Here is a 25,051-nt window from a genome sequence, read left to right as displayed (position 1 = left end):
GAATGCTCTGATAAATTTTATTAGCAAGGACATTAAGGGGCTTGGAAATGGCTCAGCTCTGAACAGCACTTACTGCTCTTCCAGGTTCAGTTCCCAGCACTCACATGGTGGCTCAGACCGGTAATTCCAGTTCCCGGGGATCGAATGCTCTTTCCTGACCTCCATGGGCACTGCACACGTGGGATACACAGACATACATGCAAGCAAACATCTATATACACAAATGTTTGTTTGTTTGTTTGCTTGCTTGCTTGTTTTTCCTTCTTTCTCTTTTTTTCGAGACAGGATTTCTCTGTGTATCCTTGGCTGTCCTGGATTCGCTCTGTAGACCAGGTTCATCTCGAACTCACAGCGATCTGCCTGTCGAGCACTGCATCTCGAGTGCTGGGATTAAAGGCGTGTGCCACCAAGCACGGCGTTATACACATATTTTTTTAAAGCAGAGGTGTTAAAACTTGTGATTCTTGTCTTGTAATTTTGGCTTCATCATTTGTTTTCTCGTGAGAAAAAGGACAATGTGACATCAATTCTTTTTTTTTTTTTTGGTTTTTCATGACAGGGTTTCTCTGTGTATCCCTGGCTGTCCTGGACTCGCTCAGTAGACCAGGCTGGCCTCGAACTCACAGAGATTCACCCTGCCTCTGCCTCCCGAGTGCTGGGATTAAAGGTGTGCGCCACCACTCCAGGTGGCATCAATTCCTAAATCTATCAAATAATTGAAATCTCAGCAAAACCACCCTCCCACCCACAACCCTGCAAACTGGAGCGACGTGAAAACAAAAATGTGACTCAAGAGGAAACCATTGCTGGAGCCAGTAATTAACAGATGATAGGCTTGAAGCGTAATTATCACATAGCTGACACCATGTCTAAACGCTCTGTATGTTTCTCTTAATTCATTAGTTTGTATTCATAGAAGACCAAAGCCCTCTTCCATAACATCCTGTTCAGTAGGGCTTGGAGTTGGATTTCTGGGCCTGTTTCTTCATAAATCACCTTTTAAGAACTTGGCTCTTCTTCGGAGCGGTTTGGTGTCCATGGCGACAAAGGCGCCAGGGCAACGCAAAGCGTTCCGCCGTCTGGCACCCTAGCTAAATTCTGAAGTCAGAAACACCATATCAGAACGCTGGCCTATCCTTGGAAGGGAAGAAAATCCAAGTTCAAAACAATGACAAAAAACAGTAACAAACTGACAGGCCCATAGCTGTCTAGGAGAAATACAATGCTTCCGGCCACGGTGAGCACGTGGCAGCGGGGGCGATGCGGGGCGGGCCGGTCTCAACGCCCAGCTCACATCCGTAGGCCTGGCCCCGCCCACAGCGGAAGTATGGGCGGAGCCAGTAGGATGTGCGCGTCCAGTGAACGGAAGTAGCTGTTGGGAGGCTTCAGACGCCTTAAATTCCTGCGGGGTGGAGCGTTTTGCTTAGTTGTTGGAGTCTGGCTTCTCCCTCGCATGGCTGTGGACGTGAAGTCTCGAGCGAAGCGCTATGAGAAGCTGGATTTCCTCGGAGAGGGGCAGGTGAGGCCTTGGGCTGATTCATGCCTGGCCACCGCGGGCTCTTCCTGGGGAGAGAGGCTCGCCCGACTGGTGCCCCCTCGCCCTCCGGGAGCTTCCCCTCCCTGCTGGAGACCAGGCCTCCTGACCGCGTAGCAAGCCGTCGCGAGGCAGCTCCAGGGTTTCTTTGTTCTAAAAAAAAAAAAAAAAAAAAAGTCATGGTGGGAAAGATCCGCAACCAACCACTGTTTTCCTTTCTAGTTCGCTACGGTCTATAAGGCCAGAGATAAGAACACGAACCAGATTGTCGCCATTAAGAAAGTGAGTTTCTTTGTGTGTGTGTGTTTCTCTCTAGTCTGTGTCTTTCTTTCCTGCCACATAGCCCTTGCTGGCACGGAGCTTGCTGTTTAGACCCGGCTGGCCTAGAACTTGCGGCGAGCCGTAAGCTTCTGCTTTCCGAGTTGTGAGTTTTGGGGTTTGCATGCATGCTCCACCACGCCAGAAAATACCCGTGCATTTACAGTTGTTTGGTAGCTATTTGTTGTCTTTGAGACAGCCTTGTTGGGTTGTCCTGGTTGGTTTCCCAACTCGTAGAAGTCCTCCTGCCTCTGCCTCTGCCTGTGCCTCTGCCTGTGCCTCCCGAGTGCTGGGGTTACAGATACGGACCACGTTTGGCTTCATTTCAGTAAGCACACTCACAGTCTGATTGTGGGAGTTACAAAGATTCTAGAGACGATGGTATTTATTAGTGTCTTGTGTATCAAGATGGAATCCGGGCGGAGCCGGGCTTTGTTCAAATACTATAAATTAAAACTTTTTGATCCATACAGGTTGGTTGTTAGCCAAGGAGGCAAGTGCTGCCATCTCTTCAGTTTTTGGACGCCATGATATTTCCAGGCCACGGTGGTTCTGTCTGTGCTATCTATACGGAAAGGTTCTCATCGGCCTTAACAACACTGATAATAGTGTATTTTCTAGAAAGATTTAAGTAGTTTTTAAACTTAACTTCATTTACAACACTAATGACATAATTTCCTGTGTGCCAAACAATTTGACTTACTCCCCTTACTCCCCCCCCCCCCCCACTTAACCTTTCAAACAGCCTGTAAAGTAGGTAAAGGTCTCCTTGCTTCACCTTGGAGGTACCTGAGGCAAAAGTTAGATGACTTCAAGATCACACAGCTAGTAATTGCTGAGGCAGGGTTAGAGCGCAGCCGCTGGCCTCTCTTTCTCGCACTCCTGAGATCTGTAGCCATCTCACCGTGACTGTCTCTCCTCACGTAACTCAGGGCATATGGTGTAGTTGGCCTCCATAGCCCTGTGCTGCTGTCAGTGTGTCCTCCTTTGTAAACTCAGCCCTTTTGAAGTATGACTGACCAGGCTTCCGTCTTGCGGCCTCCCAGGAACTCCTTTTCATTCCTTATTTGGCTTGCTGTCTTCTTTCAGGTTTTGCTCCTATTATTATCTATGCTTTATTTTAAGAAATAATTTTTTAAAAATATTATTATGTATACAATGTTCTGCCTACGTGTACACCTGCAGGCCAGAAGAGGGCACCAGATGTCGTTATAGATGGTTGTGAGCCACCATGTGATTGCTGGGAATTGAACTCAAGACCTCTAGAAGAGCAGCTTCTCTGTGTATCCTTGGCTATCCTGTACTTGCTTTGTAGACCAGGCTAGCCTGGAATTTACAGAGATCCATCTGCCTCTGCCTCCTGAGTGTTGGGATTAAAGGCATGTGCCACTACGCCTGGCAAAGAAAAAAATATTTAAGTCACCTTCAAGAAGGAAAGGTTTTGTCCAGCATGGAGGCGCACGCCTTTGGTCCCACCACTCGGGAGACAGGCAAGTGGATCACTGTGAGTTTGAGGCCAGCCTGGTCTACAAAGTGAGTCTAGGACAGCCAAGGCTACACAGAGAAACCCTGTCTCAAAAAACAAAACAAACAAAAATAAATAAATAAAAATTTTTAAAAAAGAAAAGAAAGGTTTTATAACGATTAGGAGACCTAGCAATTAGGAGATAGAGGCAGAAGTTAAAAGTCATTCTCCACTACATAGTGACTTTGGAGCCAGGTCATAAAGGCTCGGCTCTAACAAAGGAGAAAAGGCTGAATTCTAAATCCCAATGCTTGTTAAAGGCAGACAAAGAAACCACTTGTAGGACAGGTGAGACGGCTCAGTGGTTAAAAGCACTGGCTGCTCTTCCAGAGGACTTGAGTTTGATTCCCACCAGTCCCCAGAGATAAGACACTCTCTTCTGGCCTCTGTACATAGTTGTACTGACATACATGCACGCAAAAACACATATGCTCATCACAGTACCAGGAATAATGTTAATAGATTGTTGTGGGCAATGAGCTCAGATGGAAGGACTTCAGACTCTGGTAATGGCATGAAAATGACATAGAATGAAGAACTGCAAAGAACAGGGAAGGAAAGTGAAACACCTGTTTTGCTGCAATTAAAAGGCATCTCTTGGTGAAGACGTTTGAGTGAAATAAGAATTCAACCATAGCTGGTCTCGGTGGCACACACCTGTAATCCCAGCATCACTTAAAATTAGATCATAAAGAATTTCATGAGATTATTCTTTTGTTTATTTTTATTTTTTAAATCTTCACCCCAGCCTCAGAAATGCTAGGATTACATGTGTTAATTACCACACTCACATCTCCTTTCATCTTTTCAAGTTAAATTTGGACCAGATAACTGCAGGTAATTTCCCCAAAATCACTTCAATGTAGTATACTTGGGAGAAAAAAGTAACATAACAGAAAATAGCATATAGAGTTGGTAATATATCCAATAATCCTGTGTTTTCCACAAAGCAAACTTACAAAACGTGATGGTTCTATGAAACAGTGAACACTGAATAAGCATAGCAAACTACACAAAGTAATGACCGGGTCAGCATTCCCTTCCTTACTGTTTACACAGGGCCGTCAATTGTTGACAAAAGATTACCTCTGGAAAACTTATTCTTCCTTAAGAACATTCTCCTAGGCTGGGCAGTGGTGGCACACGCCTTTGATCTGAGCACTTGGGAGGCAGAGGCAGGTGGATCTCTGTGAGTTCGAGGCCAGCCTGATTTACAGAGTGAGTTTTAGGACAGCCAGGGCTGTTACACAGAGAAACCCTACTTCAAAAAGAAAGAAAAAAGAGCATTCTCCCTACTGTAAATTATAAAATAAGATAGGGCATTGACAAATTGATTATAAAATGTACATGGGAAAGAACTCAAAATAGACACAATAAAAATAGAATACTCTCAGCTGGGCATGGTGGCCCAAGCCTTTAATCCTAGCACTTGGGAGGCAGAGGGAGGCAGGAGGATTTCTGTGAGTTTGAGGCCGGCCTGGTGTACAAAGAGAGTCCAGAACAGCCATGGCTACAAAGAGAAACCCTGTCTTGGAAAAAACAAAAACAATGGTAGCCCATACCTTTGATCTCAGCCCTTGAGAGGCAAAGACAAGCAGATATCTGTGAGTTCAAGCCCACACTGGTCTAAAGGATTTAGGACAGTCAGGGCTACATAGAGAAACCTTGTCTGGAAAAACAAAGGTGGGGAGGGGATAAAGGAGACGATTGCTGCTTTGTGTGTGTGCGCGCGCGCGCATACCACAGCATGCTCTGAAGGTCACAGGATAATTGTGGGAGTTCTTCCTTTCCACGCGGTGGGTCCAGGGGATTGGTTTATCATCTGAGCCATCTTGCAGGTCCAAGATATTTACTGTTTTTAAGTTTGGTTGTTTACCACTTGTGTAGTTCAGCAACTTAAAGTAGACACTTGATTGGTTTTGGTCCTGCTGTGCTGGAGCTCAGCAGGGGAAGGAGCTCTGCCTTCCCCACGCTATGACTCGCTTGGCTCCTGAGCAATGCCTTTGCCTTCAGCCTGGAGCTCCAGTTGGTTTCAGGGGCTGTGCACTGCTACGTGCGCTTACTGTGCGCAACTTGCTGTTTTTTTTTTTTTTTTTTTTGAGGGGTTCTAGAACTCAGTATGTAAACCTGGGTAACATGCTTCTTGGCTTCGTGAGTGCTGGGGTTAAAGGAATGCACCACCAGTCCCAGCTGTTTTGATTTATTTGAGGCCGCCTCTTGCTGTGTAGCCCAGGTTTTTCCTCCCAAGTACAGGCATGCACCACCATGTCAGGCCTGCTTGTAGCTGGGTTTTTGTACATATAGATTGTACATTAGTTTACTATTGGGAGTTTTGGGTTGTTTGGTCTTATCTGTAAGATTGTTGTCGTTTTGGTGCGTCAGGGCTTTCCTTCCAGGTGTGTCTATGCACCGCTTGTTGCTCAGTGCCATGTGAAGTCAGAGTGGGCATCAGGTCCCCCGGGAGCTGGCACTTGTGAGCCGCTGTGTGGGTGCTGGGGACGGAACCTTTCGAAGCAGTCACTATTCTGAACCTCTGATGCAGCTCCATCCTCAACACATTGTTAATGTCTGTGTTTTTGCTTTTTTCTCTTTCTATCTCAGATCAAACTTGGACACAGATCAGAAGCTAAAGATGGTAAGTATTACATATAATTTGACCAAACAGAATATGTGTTTATTCTGATCTGAGATGAAAATGTCAACGAGAGTTAATAATAGTTCTGTCGAGTTAGTACAGTGTCACGACCCCTTTGGGGTGGAATGACTTTTCCAGGGTCACATGTCAGATCTCCTGCATATCAGATATTTACATTATGATTTATAACAGAAGCAAAGTTACAGTTATGAAGTAGCAATGAAAATAATGTTACGGTTGGAGTCACCACCGCACGAGGAACTGTACTAAAGGGTGGCAGTGTTAGCAGGCTGAGGGCACTGCTCTAGAGAAGAAAGAGATTCCAGTTAGAAACAGCATGTGAGCATTACAAAGACGTTCTGATCTCAGACGTGGAGGGCAGTGAGCTTGTTGGGATCCTCGGTGCTGTTTGGCGTGTTGGAAGTCACTGTTTTTTCCACCTCTGTTTTTCTAACTGCTTTGAAAGATTCAAGATGGCATCTTTCTAGAAGAACACAATGTTTCTATAGAATGGACACACTGGGAAAAGATTTATTTCCTAGTCTCTTTAGAATGTCAGGTCCTGTTTAGTCATCAAATCATAGTTTTGGCCGGACGTGGTGGCGCACACCTTTAATCCCAGCACTCGGGAGGCAGAGGCAGGTGGATCGCTGTGAGTTCGAGGCCAGCCTGGTTTACAAAGTGAGTCCAGGACAGCCCAGGCTACACAGAGAAACTCTGTCTCAAAAAAAACCAAAAAACAAAAACATAGTTATAATGAAGAAGTCATCTGTGACAGTGCCAGCACTGTGTTTTAATTTTTTTTTTGTTTGTTTGTTTGTTTTGTTTTTTGAGACAGGGTTTCTCTGTGTAGCCTTGGCCATCCTGGACTCATTTTGTAGACCAGGCTGGCCTCGAACTCACAGGGATCCGCCTGCCTCTGCCTCCCGAGTGCTGGGATTAAAGGCGTGCGCCACCACGCCCAGCTGTGTTTTAATTTTTATCTCTATCATTTGTATTGAAAGAATATCTGTAGTGCTAATTGGTATTTACACATAGTCTTCCTTTAATGTTTGTAGGTCAAGGGAAAAGACCCTATTCCGACATGTCTGCTCCATGTCTATATATATTATTGTAATGATTGCTACAGAGATAGAATAAGTACTTCCTTCACCATATTTCATAGACTTGGTTAAGCTCTTCTAAAAAATACAGAGGGGAGGCAAAGAACTTTCTCATAAAAATAGTTAAAATTACTTGTGTGTGTGTTTGTGTGTAATGTTTATTTCTTGAAATGACCTTTCCTAAAAGATAAGTTTCCAGAAGGTTTGAGATTTCAGAATCTGTTCATTTTTTTGCATTCTTTTTCCGTAGGTATAAATAGAACAGCATTAAGAGAGATAAAACTGTTGCAGGAGCTAAGTCACCCGAATATAATTGGTGTGAGTATGATCTGTTGTTTGCTTGGGGTCCTCCATATTCTGAATATGGTGGGTATTGATCACAGGCTCAGCAAGATGAACTGATTAGACAAGCTGTGCAGGCGGTGGGAAGTTGACCAGTTTGAGATGTGTTTTTACCTCACTTGTGCTGTGAGCAGTGCCTCTAGCATGATACATAGACTGGTGACCTGAACCACATGTTGCCATGTAGGCCGGTTTTGTCAATGATTTGAATCCTAGAGAGCTGTAGCCACAGGCTTAGGGTAGCAGCTTGCATTCAAATTCAGAGCCTTTCTTTTTGCCTGTGTGAGGGCTGGAGTGTGTTCTTTTGATTGTTGCAGGCTAGCCAATTGATGGTGTCTGCAGCTGTGCCTGCTGTGGACAGTCTCACATGCTCAATGGATGGTAGAAGCTATTTAGAAGACACTTTTTTTCTTGTTCTGTTTTGTTTGGGAGGTCTTTTGTGAGCTGCATAGCGTAGCCTTGAACTCGTGGGCTCAGGTGATTCTTTTGTCTGGCCTCCCAAGTAAATAGTGCTGTGGGGTGTCCACCAGGGAAGACTGCTCAGACACGGTTTGAACAACAGAATCTTTACCTGCTGGCTGCTGACTACACAGGGTGGTCCGGATCCCAGTGTGGCAACAGGGCTTTCTCAGGGTGACCTTTTAAGCACCAAAATCATGTTTTAGGTTGACAGTCTTCATTTAACAGCTGTAGTCAGCCAGAAACGGAACTTCAGCAGGCAGAAGGCACGGTTAGTGCATTTAGTGATGGTCCCAGAACTATGGGCTTTGATGGATTAGGTCTTTGTTTTCATCCTGGCAGGTGGTGCTGTCTCTGTGCTAAGGTTTTTTGGGTTTGGTTTGGTTTTGGCTTTTCGATACAGGGTATGTGCTGAGTTTTGTGGCCTAATGGAACTCCCATCATGGAGTCACTTGTGTGCTAAGGTGTGGAGGCCTATTAAGTTCTGGGCCCTGTTAAAATTTTACTGTAATTACTGTACTGAAACTATAAGAATGCATCTCTGTGCCTGGCAAGAATTTTCTTAAGCATTTTGCTTAGGAATTTTGTTTGTTTTCCAGACAGAGTTTCTCTGTGTAGCTCTGGCCATCCTGGAAAGCACTCTTAGATGAGGCTGTCCTCAAGCTGACAGAAGACCCACCTGCCTCTGCCTCCTGCGTGCTGGGAAAAGGCATGTTCTGCCGTGTCTGACAAGAAATTACTTTAATTAAAATTTTTTTGTTTGTTTGATTTTTGTTTTGCTTTTCAACACAGGGTTTCTCTGTATAACAGTCCTGGCTGTCCTGGACTCGCTTTGTAGACCAGGCTGGCCTCAAACTCACAGCAATCCACCTGCCTCTGCCTCCTAAGTGCTGGAATTAAAGGCATGCACCACCATGCCTGGCTAACAAATAATTTTTAAAAATTATTTTACTACCAATAAATTCCAACATTACTAAAAAGAATAACAATCTTTTTCTTGCTTTGCAGCTCCTTGATGCATTTGGACATAAATCTAATATTAGCCTTGTCTTTGATTTTATGGAAACTGACCTAGAGGTAAGATTAGGATTCCTGGAGACTTTTTCCTCCCCTTAGTGAAAGAGAAACCCGTATGTTTATTCTGCTTTAAACATACATGCACAGATACACACACACACACACACACACACACACACAACCACAGAGCTCATGCAAAGCTTAATTTTGCGGAAGTCAAATGATCTGTGATTCCCTTAATTTAGTTGTGTTTCTAGTATTATGTACAGAGATTTAGATTTTATTGGCATTTCTACCAAGTTCTCTTTAACATACTGGCATTTTTATGCACATTAAACTTGACAGAATTTTGAATTTGCTCCCATATTATCACAGATTAATGTCATCTTTTATGAACCAAGTTTCTTTTTAACATCATATTTATTCATTGAATCTCAGAAACACTAGATGGTTCCAGGATTTAAAACAACTAGAATTCTCAACATTGCTGTTTGAATGCAAATACTATAGTCACTTTGGAAAACAGTACAGTTTGTTATAAAATTAAAGACATGTTTACGGTCAGATCAAAGATAAAAGGGGATTTTTATGACATGGCATCAAATAGTAAAAGGAATGCACTAAATCTAGAGACTGGCGACAATGGTATATCTTACTGTAGATCCTAGCATTCACTAATTTACTAGTATTCTATTATTTATAATAATATCAGTAATGTTGTAGTCATTAGTAATAATAATGTGATCTAGCAACCACTGTTCAGTATTTATCGAAGAGGAAAACATTGCCAGTACAGAAATCACTTGGTGTGTGGGTGTTCACTAAAGCTGGAAACATCTAAAATGTATTTCATCTAGTGGATATGTAAACAGACATATTGACTGTACATGAAAATACGACCTAGGGTTAAAAAGGAACCAGTTAGGTGAACAGTACACTGACTGTGGCAGAGGCTACAGGTAACTTCATTGGTTCAGTCCTCTTTGCCCTCTGTTGCCTTCTTTCCTAGGCAATTCCAGGCCGTATAGTGTTGGTTTTTTTGTTTGTTTGTTTGTTTGTTTGGTTTGGTTTGGTTTGGTTTGGTTTTTAGAGACAGAGTTTCCCTTATAGTCTTACGTTGCCCCTGTAAGGAAATGCTTGGTTCCCTTTGGTTCTACCACAATTATTTGGTTTTCTTTCTTCCCTCCCCCCATGGTTTTTTGAGGCCGGGTTTGTCTGTACAGCCCTGGGTGAACTGGAACTCGCTCTGTAAACCAGGTTGGCCTTGAACCCAGAGATCTGCCTGCATTTGCCTCCCAAGTGCTGGGATTAAAGGCATGCACCACCTCCACCTAGCATTACTTGGGTTTCTTGGTTGGTATTAGGTTTTAGGTTAGAGATCATGTGTCTGGTTTGTTTTGTTTTGTTTTTTTGAGACAGGGTTTCTCTGTGTGGCCTTGGCTGTCCTGGACTCACTTTGTAGACCAGGCTGGCCTCGAACTCACAGTGATCCACCTGCCTCTGCTTCCTGAGTGCTGAGATTAAAGGCGTGCGCCACCACGCCTGCTGCATGTGTCTTTTTTTTAAGCAGCCTTTCTCCTGTCCAGGCCTTGGGTAGAGAGGTCAGTCCAGTCTTACTTTCACCTGTGAGCTGAGCTGGGATGAAGTGGTTTCCCAAAGTAAGCACTTGTCAGGCGGGGCAAACAAAACCCACAGATATTGGCTACTTCTAAGCCAGAGTTGCAGGGCGTGCAGAATTATTTTCTCCCCTAGTGGACGATGTTCTTTTGTACCACCTAATTCTGGAAATTCATTGGCTAATCTAGAAATTCTTGTGTATTGATACATTCATTTTAAGTCTATATTTTTTGTTTGTTGGAGATAATGTGGAGTAATGAAACATACCTGTGTGTTGCCTGTCTTCTTCTAGGTTATAATAAAGGATAATAGTCTTGTGTTGACGCCGTCCCACATTAAAGCCTACATGCTAATGACTCTCCAGGGGCTAGAATATTTACATCAGCATTGGATTCTCCACAGGGTAAGATTTTAAATAATGATCAGTCCATGAGAGCTGCTTCATTTTATATTCCAGCATGGTCTGGAATTTGCTGTGTAGCCCAAGTTGGCCTCAAATTCATGATTCTTCTGCCTTTGACTCCTGGAAGCTGGGAGTATAGCTGATTATCACCACACCGACTTTTAAAGTTGCTGCCAAAGTTTTATTAAACTTTGTCATTGGTTAGTTGGGGGTTTTATTTATGTATTTTGAGTGCATGTGTCTGTGTGTGGGGGTGTGTCAAGTGCGTGACTGTAGGTGGGTATGTGCCACAGCATTTAAATGGAAGTCAGATGACAACTCCCAGGAGTCAATTCTCTTCTGCCACTTTTTGGGTTCTGAGAATCAAAGTTAGGTCATCAAGTTTACTGTAAATGGCTCTACCAGCTGACCCAACTTACCAGCTTAGTTGGAGGTTTTTGTTTTGAGGATAGTGCCTTCCCTGTGGCCTGGCTGGCTTTGAACTCACAATCCTTTCTCCTTATTTTCAAAGTGCTAGGATTATCAGTGTGTACCAGCTTGCCCAGTTTGTTCTCTTGTTTTGTTTTTTGTTTTTCGAGACAGGGTTTTTTGTGGAGCTTGGCTGTCCTGGACTCGCTTTGTAGACCAGGCTGGCCTCGAACTTACAGTGATCGCCTGCCTCTGCCTCCTGAGTGCTGGGATTAAAGAAAGGTGTGCACCACCATGCTTGGCTTGTTCTCTTGTTTTTTAAGGTTTTTGTTTTGTTTTTTCCTTTGCGTTTTCGAGACAGGATCTCTCTGTGTAGCCCTGGCTGTTTTGGAACTGATTCTGTAGAACAGGTTGACTCTGCCTCCTGAGTGCTAGGACTAATGTCGTGTGCTATGTCCAGCTTTGTTTCCTACGTTTGAAAGTTAAGCTAACTGGCAATGGGAAATAGCTTAGTTGGTAAAGTGCGTGCTTGTGCAACATATGTGAAACCCTGTGTTCGATCCTTAATACCACATTTGCGGCATAATCCATAATCCCAGCACTCTGGGGTAGAGGCAGGAGCACCAGAAGTTCAAGGTCTTTCTTTTTGACTACATAGTGAATTCAGAGCCAGCCTGGGCTATTAAATAAACTAAACTAACTCAATGTACATGTTGATTTTCTCTAGTCCTGCTTAATATTGCCTGCTTGTTTTGATAACTGCTTGATACAGGATCTGAAACCAAACAACCTGTTGATAGATGAGAATGGGGTTGTGAAGCTGGCAGATCTTGGCCTGGCCAAGTCATTCGGGAGCCCCAGCAGGGCTTACACCCACCACGTCGTGACCAGGTGAGAGCACCACAGCTCACTGAGAGCCCGTGGGTGTTAGCCTAGGCCCCACAAACGAGCATCAGCTGGCTTCTGGGAAATACCTTGGCAGCTCAGGAGGGAGTCACTTTGGCATCTTCTCAGGCTACAGCCCACTGTATATTATGTCTACTTCACCGAAGTAAAAACTGCATGTAGCTCTTTCAGACAGAAACTCATTGGGGTTGGAAACTCACTGGAGTGGATGGTGAACAAAATAGCCCACGTTCATGGCCACAGAAGTAGCTGCTGATGCCCTGGGTGAAGAGTGGAGGGCCGTGTGGTCCGAACCAGGCATGGGAACAGCAGACAAGGTGCTTCCATGAATACGGTGTCTTGAGCCTTGGCAGGGTACGCCTGCTGTTGAGATGTAGACCAAGGAGAGCTGGAGAGAGGAAGGGCAGTCTGTCTAATTTTGCATTATGGATACCAATCTGAGTGTTCTCTGCTTGCTGGGGTGGTTGGGGCAGAATATTCCTGTACTTGATGGGTACTACTGTGTCCAAAAGACAGTGTGAAGGCTCTTTAGACTCTAAAGATGATGGTGTCTGACAATACATTGTTTGAAAGCCTTAAACAAAGAAGGTCAGAAGCCCAGGGCCAACGGTCTTGTTACTCCACATGTCCTACAGCACAAACACTGATGCACTGCTCTAAAGGAACAACAGGCTAAGAAAAGCTAGGAGGCGGCTGCAGAATAAGTTAGACTTTTGGCCAAGACAATGAAGGATGTCAAAGAAACACCAGGGAGCCGATTGCCAAGAGACATAGGCTGTCCTCACTGAGAGAGTGGCTCCTTCCAAGTCTGAGTTCACTCAGAAATCTTCAACTCTATCAGATAAATGATCAGACCTTTTTTTTAAAAAAAAAAAAAAAAACGTTTAGGAGCCAGACTTGGTGTCACACCTGAAATCCCAGCACTTGGAACGCAGAGGCAGGAGATCAAGAATTCAAGGTGGGCCTTAATTATAGTGATCTTGAGACCAACCAACTGCAGAACTTCCTGTTCCACATATAAAAACAAGAAATGTAGGAAGAATGAGAGGAGGGATTGGACACAGGTGGATTATAAAGTGGCAAGTTAGCATGTTAATGGGAAAAGTCTAATAGACAGCAAGGAATTAAGACAGAATTTCAGGAACAGTGTTGCGAACTGGCAAGGCAGGGGCTGTAGAGCTCGGGGTGAGTGCTTATGTCTAAAACCATGTAAGGATAGTTCATCTTTTACAAATTGGCCTTCTGGGTATGGTGTTGAGCTCCTTAATCCCAGCGCTCAGGAGGCAGACACAGTCAGATATCTGTCTTAGGGGGGAAAAAAAGATTCTCATAAAACATGATTTCTTTTTGTTGTCAGGTGGTACCGGGCCCCTGAGTTGTTGTTTGGAGCTAGGATGTATGGAGTGGGTGTGGACATGTGGGCTGTTGGCTGTATATTAGCAGAATTGCTTCTAAGGGTAAGTTCTAAATCCATGTACACTCTTATGTATTGTTGGTATCTTTCTTACCATTTTCTAGGAATTATCTTCTCTTCATAAATCCCTGCAGCAAAAAGTTAACAAGCAAATCAGTTTGTTAACTACAAGTTTCAACAGATATGATGGCACATACAATCCTGGCATGTGGTAGACTGAGGCAGGAGGATCACTGTGAGTTCAAAACTAGACTGGGTTACATGAAAAACTCTGTCTCACAAAACAGGAAAAGCCTCAGGTAGTTGGGAGGAAGAATCAGAACAACTAAAGAGTTTGAGGCCAGTTGAGTAGTTCTTTCACAAAGCTGTGACACGGTAACGGGCCAGTCACATTAAGGCAGGGTGCACTTGTTTGGGCTCACAGCCTGAGAGCACGGTCCGTTATGAGAGGAATCATGGCAGCAGCTGGAGGTGAGGCTCCTGGGCACACCCATCTACAGTCAGGAAGCAGAGGTAAATGCTGGTGCTCTGCTCAGCCTTACAATGGTGCTGACACATTTAGGGTGCATCTCCCCACCAGTCATGCTCAGAGGGTTGTTTCATTGGTGGCTCTAAATTTCATCAGGGTGACAACATTGACCGTCACAGGGCCTGGTAAGATGAAATGCTTTTTGCACAAGCATGAGACATTCTGAATTCATCCTATTAGAGCTTGGACCAATTCTGGGTCCAGTTAGAAAACAAGCCACATATTAATTTGTTCAGGAACTGCAGCTGAGCCTCTGACACGAACCTGGTGCCCACGATTTGATCACTGCCACTTGGCAAGAAGGCCGTGTGGGCACACAGAGGAAGGGGATGCAGGCTATCCTGATGAGACCCTAATAGGCTGTGGCCAGACAGTGGGAAAGGATGCCCCCCTCCCCCACTGCCCAATCAGAGGTCTAGGAGAGGGGGATAGGGCAGAAGAGGGAGGGAGAGTGCGAACGTGAAGATAGGAGCAAGGGGATAAAAATCAGGACGTAAAGAGAAAAAAAAAAAAAAAAAAAATCAGGACGTAATGTGAATATATATATATTTTTAAATTCTTTATTATTAATTTATTCTTGTTACATCTCAATGGTTATCCCATCCCTTGTGTCCTCCCATTCTTTGTGAATATATTATAATGAATAAAAAATATATTAATAAAAAAAGAATAATGCGAGGTGTGATGGCTTACACCTGTAGTTACAGCACGTAGGAGGCTAAGGCAGGGAGAATCACCTTGAGTTTGAAGTTTGCCTGTGTTACAGAGTGAGGCTATCTGTTAATGCCCGGCTGGTGATCTGGAGAGGGTCCAGGGTAGATTCTCTGGTATTGGATTGTGGATGCCCTTCTAGTACACTTTATCTCTTGGGTGACTAGAGCTGATGGCTCAGGCAACTGATCAGAATTGAAAGAAGAAAAAGGAAGGAAAGGGAAAAGAGCCCAAGGTTTCTTCTCTAGGGACTGGCTGTACTGCGGCTGAGGAGAACTTAAACTGACCACTTTTTTCCTGTGGCTGAGGCTGTAAAAGCGGCTTCTGGCTGGAAACTGCACGGGGTCGTAAAAGGAGGCTCTTTGATCTGTAGATAGGCCTCTTTACGGAGATCTCCAATAAGTTGGTGTAAACTTAGGCTTATTAGCCATAGAAGGCTGGTGCCCCTGAGTCTGCTAACTTATTTGCTAATCTATAGAGAAATAAGAAGTAAGAGAGAGAGATAGAAAATAAACCACTCACATACATACATTCAAGAGAAGAGGACCAGGAGAAAAGGTGGATAAAGTCAGGCGTCTTAACTTCAACTGAAGTTAAGCTGTTCAATCTTTTCTCCTCTGTTCTCCCTCATTTTCTCCTCTGTTCTCCTTCATTTTTCTCTCGTTCTCCTTCTTCTCTCCTTCTCTCTGTTCCCTTCATTTTCTCCTTTTTCTCCTTCATTTCTCTCTCTCTCTCTTTCTTTTCCTTTTCTCCTTCATTTCTCCTTTGTCTCCTTCTTTCTCTTTTCTCTTCTTCTCCTTTGTTCTCCTGCTCACGTTTATTGTAGCCCATATATATACTTCATAGTTAGAAGAGTACAATTAATCACAAAAGCAGATGAATTCTAAAATACAACAGGTTACATGCTTTAAATCTAAACATTTCTTATCTATGTATCCATTACGTAAGTTCATGGTGAGTTCAAAATGACGAAGGTTGGCAGGGTCTAAGGTTAAGAGTATACAACCTATCAGTTAGGACGGACCTGACTATACATTATCCAGCTATCTCTTAGTTCATTATGAGCTCAGGACAATAATTTTGTCTGTCTTTCATTCTAAGAAACAGTAAATTCAGACATCTCTAGGTAACTTCATTCTACATAGGTTCACATGGAGTTTAAACAAATTTGGCTATATTTATGGTCAAATACCAAGATTCGTGGTGCCATCTGCGGTGGAGGCTTATCTGAAGCCACAAATCTGCTGGTAGGCTATCCTAGTGAGGCATCTGGAGGTCCACAAAGGTATTTATTGTAGCCATAAACTAACTTTAACTTTTAAAACTATTTGAGCCAAATCAGCAATTCCATAATCAGGGATTAATTCATCTGGATAACAAAAAGTACATCTTCAATAAGATCCTCTAGGAAGTTTGCTCAATCAGAGCTGGTCAGTACCCAGAAGCTAACAATTCTCACCAATGCCAGATGTATTTATTTTTGGTTTTTCGAGACAGGGTTTCTCTGTGTAATCTTGGCTATCCTGGACTCGCTTTGTAGACCAAGCTGGCCTTAGACTCACAGTGATTCACTTGCCTCTGCCTCCCTGGGTGCTGGGATTAAAGGCATGCGCCACCATGCCCGGCTCTAATGCCAGATTTCAGAGAGATGCAGCAGTGCACAATTGACAGGGTAGTCAGAGGTTGGAAGCAGTTCTGGGGTACATCACAATACAGACCTTGCAAATATCGGATCACCTCCAGAGATCTCTCATGCCTCCTGGACTTTCCCAAATCAATGGCTCCTGACAGCATGTACATTGTGGTATAAGACCTTGCAAACACCAGATCACCTCCTAGACAGCCCACATGCCTAGTGAGCTCCCTGAACAGGGCGGCTGTTGGCAACTATCCATCCAACCCCCACCTCTTCCTACTCAAAACTGTAGTGGGTGGGACTAATAAAGGATTTGCTAATAAGTCTAAGAACAAGCACAGTCACTGTTGCGCACCGCTTGAGAGCATCCAAGGAAGACTTCCAGGGCTGAAATCTAGGCACTGGAAGGGACAGCTGAGGGCTGCGTGCCAGAGAAATTGCTTTGCATATCTTCTGATGACTTGCCAAAAATCTGCTTTTTGGAGGCTCAGCACCTCGGAGTACCCAGTACAGGTGCTTCACAGCCACCTGTAATTCCACTTCCGGGGGATTTGATGCCTTCTTCTAGTGTCTGAGAGTACCAGGCACGAGCATAGTGCACAGACATAATGTAAGCAGTACTCAGACATATGAAATAATAAAATGAATTTTTAAATCTGCTATTTGGAATATGTTGAAAATATGCTCTGGGATGCTGAGGGAAGCTCTTCAGAAAGTGTTTGTCTGGACGCACCTGCTAGAGACTGCCCAAATCTGCTTTTCACAGAGAGGGCAGAAGGGTTTGCACTGAAAAGCAGTAAGTTGATAACGGAAATCAGTGCTTTTTAACAGCTGCTAAAGCTACTTTAAGCTCTTTCCAACCCTGTAGGAGTAAGTTGTTTGTTTTTTGATTTTTTTGAGACAGGGTTTCTCTGTGTAAAACTGGCTTCCTGGAGCTCACTCTGTAGACCAGGCTGGCCTCAAACTCAAGAGATCTGCCTGTCTCTGCCTCCTAAGTGCTGGGATTAAAAGCAGGTGCCATTAGCATCCCACTCAGAGTTTAATTTTCTTATTACAAAGTTTACAGCACTATTTATGTAACCACTCTCACTAATAACCTTGAAATGTCATTTTTTTTACTTGTAGGTTCCATTTTTGCCTGGAGATTCAGACCTTGATCAGCTAACAAGAATATTTGAGACTTTGGGCACACCAACTGAAGAACAGTGGCCTGTAAGCCTTTGTACTTTCTCTTTGTTTTGTTTTGTTTTTATTTTTTGAGACAGGGTCTCTATGTATAGTCCTGGCTGTCTTGGACTCCCTTTGTAGACCAGGCTGGCCTTGAACTCACAGCGATCTGCTTGCCTTTGCCTCCCGAGTGCTGGGATTACAGGTGTGCGCCACCATGCTCAGCTTTTTATGCTTTTTCTTTGAAATATACTTACTATTCTGTAAGTTATATCTGAGTGCAGCTATATGGCTATTAAAGAAATTTATTTATTTATTTTGGACTGCTAGAGAGAGATTTCCTGTGCTGGACAAGTGCTCTGCCACTGAGCTAACTTAAGTAGTGTGGTGGCACATGTTTGTAATCGGGAGGCAGGAAGAGCTCTATGTTGTGAGGCCAACCAGGTTAATAGTGAGTTCCCGGCCAACCTGAGCTGTGTATTGAGATCCTGTCTCAGAAAAGTAAGTAAGTAAGTAAATAAGTAAATAAATAAAAATGATCCTTATTATGAGGCTGTAAATGACAAAAAAGGAAATACAAAGGAAAACATTGTAATTGTGATCTACACCCACCATCTTACGTGTATATACCCCTCCCCACTGCAGTATTCTGTTCCAGGTTAATCAGTGTCTTCAGTTTGATAGAGAGCTGTTCTATCAGTGTGCATTTACTTGCATTTCTTTCTTTCTTTAATAAAAAATGAGGGGCCGGGGTGTGGCTATATGGAAGAGAGTGTGTTTACTGTTAACATGCTCAAGGTCTCTGGTTTACTAAATGTACTGGAAGAAATAACAACAGGATTACTTTTTAATCTTTTGTTTTTCCACCAACTTTGTTTTTTCTTGAAGCACTACAGCCTAATGTTTGTTTTGTTTTGTTTTGTTTTAATTGAGGCAATTTTTACTGTAAGTGCTGGCTGGCCTAGGACTTACTACAGAGACCTTGAGTTAGTACAGAAATCTATCCACCTCTGGTTCTCTAGTGCTGGGGTGAAAAGGTGTGAGCCAACACCGCCAACCAATAATACTCTCATTTATGGATGCTTGCTAGTTAACCAGTGTCTAGGTAAAGTAGATTATAAACACGATTAAAATATTTGTTTTTATAATCATTTTATTCCAGCAACCATTTAATGATGTATATCTCTCATGTCCCAGCTGCTCAGAGAATGCAGCAAGAGGATTACTCGAGCCAAGAGTTTGAGACTGGCCTGGACAAGACCCATCCCTTTTTCAAAAAACGAAAAAGATACTGATGGCACATTGCTATTTTGCATAATTAGGTGGAGGCACACACCGTTTTTTGATTGGTGGTTTTTGTTGTTGTTGTTGTTGTTTTCTCCCCAAGCTAGGGTTTCTCTATGTAGCCTTGGCTCTATTTGTAGACCAGGCTGGCCTCGAACTCACAGGGATCCACCTGCCTTTGCCTCCCGAGTGCTGGGATTAAAGGTGTGCGCCACCATGCCCGGTGGAACTCTCGGTCTCTTGTCTTTTCACTGGTGCCTCTGAGAAAGCCTTGGGTTGGCCTGACTTTCAACATAACAAATACCTGTTATCACTTTATTTAGATTCTTTTCTTTTTCAAAAAATTGTTTGTTTGTTTATACATACAATGTATAAAGAAGAGGATACAAGCTATTATAGATGGTTGTGAGCCACCATGTGGTTGCTGGGAATTGAACTCAGGACCTTTGGAAGAACAGCTAGTGCTCTTAACCTCTGAGCCATCTCTCCAGCCCCTTATTCAAATTCTTAAAGTTGAAGAGCTTTTGGCTTTTTATTCCCACTGAAGCTCCAAGTTCTGAGGAGCAAATCAATGTAAGAAAAATGAGTTGTAGGGGCTGAGGACACAGCCTGGTGTTAAGAGTGCTGACTGCCCAAGCATGAGGACCTGATTTGAATATCGAGCAGCCACATGAAAAAAGAGCAGTTGCAGCATACCTGTAACTCCACTGCTGTTGGGACACACATGGCACATATGCCACACACATTCTTGCACCTCTCCCTCACCAAAAAAAGAAAGTGAACATTTTAAGCTGGATTTTATCTTCTTGTTAAAACTATAACAAAAATATATGAGGCTAAAATTAACATCCAAGGAATTCTTTTTGTGTCATTTCTCAATTTTCTAAGGTTTCTGCTTTGGTTTTGGTTTTCTTGTTTGATTGATTGATCCTGCCTTGGTCCCTGGCTTGATGGGATTATGGGTATGTATACGTTACCATGCTGAGCCTAAGCTGTCCTTTTGTCTTTGTGTGTCCACATGCTTGAACTGTTGTCAAAAACACTTGACAGAATCCTTTACGCCTTTTCTGAACTGTGCTTGGATACATGTGGACCTCTGGGTTTTCTGTGTGCTCCACTGATCCCTCTCTGTCCCTCCTGCAGTACCACACAGTATGAATTACAGTTGCCCTGTTAGGTCTGAAAATAAGTACCTACTTGAATTAATAGTTTTTTCTTTTTCAAAATTGTTTCAACTAGTCCTTTCCCTCTCTGTGTAAGATTCAGAATAATTTGATCGCATGTATAATATGTCAAAATTTTAACCCTGTTTCCTGGAGAATCAATTCTTTCCTGTGTTGAATATTTTCAGACCATGAACTTATTTCTCATATTTTATATGGATGTTTATTTCATCAGCATTTTATATCTTTTAGTACATGAGCCTATATACATTTTGTTAGACTTCTCAACTATGTATTTTTCTTTTTGGCATAATTATAAAGTATTATCTTTTCTGTTCTAATGTTCACATACTTGTTGGTAGTATGTAGAACTATGATTTTTAAATATATTTGTTATGTCTTATAGCCTTTACATATTACCAATTCTAATTGATTTTTCCCTTTAAATAGTTTTCTTAGGCTTTTCTACAAAGACTGTCTAACAGGTCATGTTGTCTCTTCATTCCATTTCTGTATCTTCGAATCCTTTACTCAAATTTGAATTACAATTTTTTCAGGACATGTGTAGTCTCCCAGATTATGTGACATTTAAGAGTTTCCCTGGGATCCCACTGCAGCACATCTTCATTGCGGCCGGAGATGACTTGCTCGATCTCATACAAGGCTTGTTCTTATTTAATCCGTGCACCAGAATTACAGCTTCACAGGTATTTATATTAGAAACCTAAGGGCCACTTTTTAGTAGCATTATATATATTATATTACATAATACTAGTATTCTAAGTGTCCTAATATCCCTTAAGTACCATCAAGATATGTATCTTTTGTGTTCTTTGCCCATGCTATAAACACTGTCCAGGATGATATTACATTTTATTATGTGTACACATAAGAGTTTACACTTGCCTAGCATGTATGTGTCTTCATTCCAGCTGCTATATTTCAGATGAATATTTTATTCTTCTAGTTTATGTGTATGAATGTTTTACCTGCATATATGTCTCTATATCAAGTATGTACAGTGTCCATAGAGACCAGAAGAGGGCATCAGATTGCTTGGAGCTGGAGTTAGGTGCTTTAAGTCAAACCCAGGTCCTCTGGGAGAGCAGCCATTGCTCTTACTGTTGAGCCATCTCTCTAGCTTGTTTCACTTGAACTCTTTATTCTTGAAGCAGGACTTTCTGTAGCCTAAGCTGGCCTTGAATTCAGTATATAGTTGAGAATGGCATCTTCTGTCTGTCTGTCTTCTTTTTGTTGTTGTTGTATTTGGAAATGGTTTCTTTGTGTAGCCTTGGCTGTCCTAGACTCACTCTGTAGATCAAGCTGGCTCAAACTCAGAGATCTGCCTGCCTCTGTCTCTTGAGTGCTGGGGTTAAAAGCATGCACCACCAGTGATGGGCTTGGGTTTTTTTGTTTGTTTGTTTGTTTGTTTGTTTGTTTTGTTTTTGTTTTTTTGAGAGTGAGAGAGAAGATGAGTTGGTATAAAACTGAGAGGAGTTGGGGAAGGAGAAAGAATATGATCAAAATATATTTGGTTGGTTTTTTTGTTTTGTTTTGGTATGGTTTTGTTTTGTTTTGTTTTTTGAGACAGGGTTTCTCTGTGTAGCCTTGGCTGTCCTGGACTCACTTTGTAGACCAGGCTGGCCTCGAACTCACAGAGATCCACGAGGGCTGGGATTAAAGGCATGTGCCACCACTACCCAGCTGCTTTTTGGTTTTTTGAGATAGGGTTTCTCCGTGTAGTCTTGGCTATCCTGGAACTCTCTTTGTAGACCAGGCTGGCCTCAAACTTATAGCTATCCACCTGCCTCTGCCTCCCAAGAGCTGGGATTAAAGGTATGTACCACCATGCCTAGCTATAATCAAAATATATTATACTTCCAAAAAATGTTACAAAATTAAAATGCCCCGATCTTCTTAACTCTTAGAGAAATATTCTAGAGTAAATAAACTACTGTGGCTGTTGGACACTACTGGTATATTATAAATAAATATTAGTTGATAAACCTGTCATCTGAGAGGAAACCACTTTTAAAAAATTTAAATTCTGGAACATTATAATGGTTGATAAAAACTTTGGATAGGCCCAAGTAAATTTTCTCCCATTTGCAGTGGGTTATTGTATTTGTAACTCATTGCTTACATTTGTACTTGTAACTTACGGTTCCACTATAGGCTTTGTGGTTGGAGAAACATTAGAAGGAAGTGTGCCCACCCCGCTAGCCCCTCAAATAACAGCATCAGCCAGTTGTAGGATGATGTTTATTTGTGTAACTGTCAATGTGAATTCTTTGTTTGAGGCTATAGGGGTATTTACATATTATTTTAATTTTTAATTTGGTGTTTGATTTTCCTATATATAGTACAGACATTTAATGCATTACTTTTGAGCTATGTGGTGGTGCATGCTTGTAATCTCTGCACTCACAAACAAGCAGTGGGATGGCAGCAAGCAACAAGCAAGAGGCCAGCCTGACATACTTGCCAAGCTACAAACCAACCAGTGCTACCCAGTTAGACCTTGTCTCAAAGGAAAAACAGAAGAATAAGACCTCACTTGATTTTCTTTGAAAAGGCATTGAAGACTAAGTACTTCAGTAATCGTCCAGGGCCAACACCTGGATGCCAGCTCCCAAGACCAAACTGTCCAGTGGAGGCGTTAAAGGAACAGTCAGATCCTACCATGGCAACAAAACGGAAAAGAACAGAGGCCTTAGAACAAGGTAAGGATCCCCACTGATAAAAACAGAAAGGGGAAGTGACATCAAAGAGCTCTAAATAGCCAGTGACTAGAAGCCAGTTAGGAAAATGGAGCCGAGGAGCTCTCTAAACCCTGACATAGAGTGCTCCTGTGCTCCAGTCGAGGAGCTCTCTAAACCCTGACGTAGAGTGCTCCTGTGCTCCAGCCGAGGAATGGCATGTGAGCTACACATGAGAGTTCTGAGAGCTGTCCACATGTGCCTTCTATGTACTTTTTTTTTTTTTTTCAATAAAAAAAAAAAATCTGTGAGCTGGGTGTGGTGGCGCATACCTTTAATCCCAGCACTGGGGAGCAGAGGCAGGCGGATCACTGTGAGTTTGAGGCCAGCCTGGTCTTCAAAGACAGTGCAGGACAGCCAAGGTGACAGAGAGATTCTGTCTCAAAAACAAAAATATTCTTTTTTTTTTTTTTTTTTTTTTTTTTTTTGTGGTGTTCTCATTGTATGTCATATGTGTGTGGAGGCCAGAAGAGGACTTCAGATCCCTAGGAGCTAGGGTTGCAGGTGCTGTCAGATACTGGACATGCATCCTGGGAACCAAACATGGCTTCTCTAGAAGAGCAGGAAGTCCTCTTAACCACAGAGCCAACTTTCTAGCCATCCCCCTCTTATTTATGTGCATGTATTTATTTATTTATTTATTTATTTATTTATTTATTTATTTATGAGACACAGGGTCTCAGTATATATCTCTCACTGGCCTGAAACTCACTGTTTAGATGAGGCTGGTCTTGAACTTACAGAATCCACCTGTCTCAGCCTCCTGAGTGCTAGAATTAAACATACCTTCAGCACAGCCAGCTTCTTCAACAGTTTTTGTTTTTAGCATTTTAATTTTAATCTTTTTATTTATTTTTATGTGTATGAGTATTTTATTTGCATGTGTCTGTGTACCACATGTGTGTGGTACCTGTGAAGGCTATATGAGGGCACCAGATTCCTGGCACTGGAGTTATAGACATCTTTGTGCTGCTGTGTGGTGTTGGCAGTTGAAGGGTCCTCAGAGGGCAGCGTAACTGTAAGTCAGTTCTCCAGCGCTCTGTCCAGCAGCTAGAAAAGTGCTGTGTGCTAGTGTTTAACAAGCCTGTAAGCCAAATAATGGCACTGGAGTGCAGGGAGTGAACAACCTTTTTCTTCTGTTTTCAGGAATATTGCCCAAGAAGCTAATTTTTTAGTTGCAGTGAACAATGGACAGTGTTTCATGCTGAAAGAAATAATCCAACAGGCAAATAATGGAAAAATAGGGAACGTTAAATGCTGTAGAAGAGAACTTGTAAATATTCTGCACATGTAAAATATGTAAAACTATGGGTTATTTTTATTAAATATATTTTAAAGTAAAATATTTGTCATTTATGATTAGAGTATAAGAATAAGTTCAGGTCTCTGACATGTAATTCAGCGTGCACTAGGAGAGCCTTACATGCAGTCACTGGTTATTCTGCAGCTCTGGATGATAGACTACTTCAGGATCATTAGAAATCACATTTCAAACAGGAAAATACTGTTAGCAGTTTTGTAAGTACTATCCAGACTAAGAAGAGGTGAAAAGATAAAACTGGCCCCTCCCCTTACTACTCCCTACTTTGAGCTCACTGTGTCTCTCTGCTACAGGCTGAGTGGCTTTGCCTGTGTTGGCATGCACCACCAGGACCAGCCCCTTATATGTTAGTTCCACTCCCCAAGGAAATGGCTTTGGGGAAATTTCTGTCTGTCTTTTCATGGTTTTATACTGCTATCTTCAAAGAACTCTGTCTTACTTTATGATAGCCCATGCCTTTAATCCTAGCTCATAAAGGCAAGTGGATCTCTGAGAGATTGGGGCCATCCTGGTCTATACGCTGAGTTCCAGGCCAGCTAGGTTACACAGTGAAACCCTATCTTAAGAAGCAGTGATAAGCAAAACAAAACAAAAGGGAAACCCTACTATAACTCGTGCTGGTTTTTGTGTGTGTGTAGAAACTTTCATTCTGTATTAATGGATATGAATCTAGTTGATTTAATTATAATAATGCTATTTACCTGTGCTTTTTTATGGGCTTTTTTTTTCTATCGCTGTATAAAATTTACCGTAAAAATAGCATGGATTGCCAGGCATGTTTGGTGGCTTATCCCTTAATT

General features: G+C 42.6%; 1 protein-coding gene across 3 annotated transcripts; it reads left to right on the top strand.

Annotated features, from left to right (window-relative positions):
• Window positions 1-1,343: 1,343 nt before the first annotated feature.
• Window positions 1,344-24,324, top strand: Cdk7 (cyclin dependent kinase 7). Of its 3 annotated transcripts, XM_051172445.1 has the most exons (12): window positions 1,344-1,519; window positions 1,757-1,816; window positions 5,979-6,012; window positions 7,366-7,433; window positions 8,925-8,993; window positions 10,843-10,953; window positions 12,134-12,252; window positions 13,625-13,724; window positions 17,683-17,769; window positions 20,729-20,878; window positions 22,747-22,894; window positions 24,077-24,324. In XM_051172445.1, exons 1-12 carry the CDS (start codon window positions 1,454-1,456, stop codon window positions 24,103-24,105), a joined length of 1,041 nt encoding a protein of 346 aa, XP_051028402.1. In that variant the 5' UTR covers window positions 1,344-1,453; the 3' UTR covers window positions 24,106-24,324. The 3 variants fall into 3 exon arrangements, with proteins under 3 accessions (XP_051028402.1, XP_051028403.1, XP_051028404.1); XM_051172446.1 differs by lacking the exon at window positions 7,366-7,433 and having other exon boundaries at window positions 1,348-1,519; XM_051172447.1 differs by lacking the exons at window positions 1,344-1,519; window positions 1,757-1,816; window positions 5,979-6,012 and having other exon boundaries at window positions 7,366-7,431.
• Window positions 24,325-25,051: the final 727 nt, after the last annotated feature.

The sequence above is a fragment of the Acomys russatus genome, chromosome 30, assembly GCF_903995435.1.
Source record: "Acomys russatus chromosome 30, mAcoRus1.1, whole genome shotgun sequence".
NCBI classification, from domain to species: domain Eukaryota; kingdom Metazoa; phylum Chordata; class Mammalia; order Rodentia; family Muridae; genus Acomys; species Acomys russatus.
The sequence above is the reverse complement of the archived record's forward strand: the minus strand, read 5'-3'. Positions and strand labels throughout refer to the sequence as shown.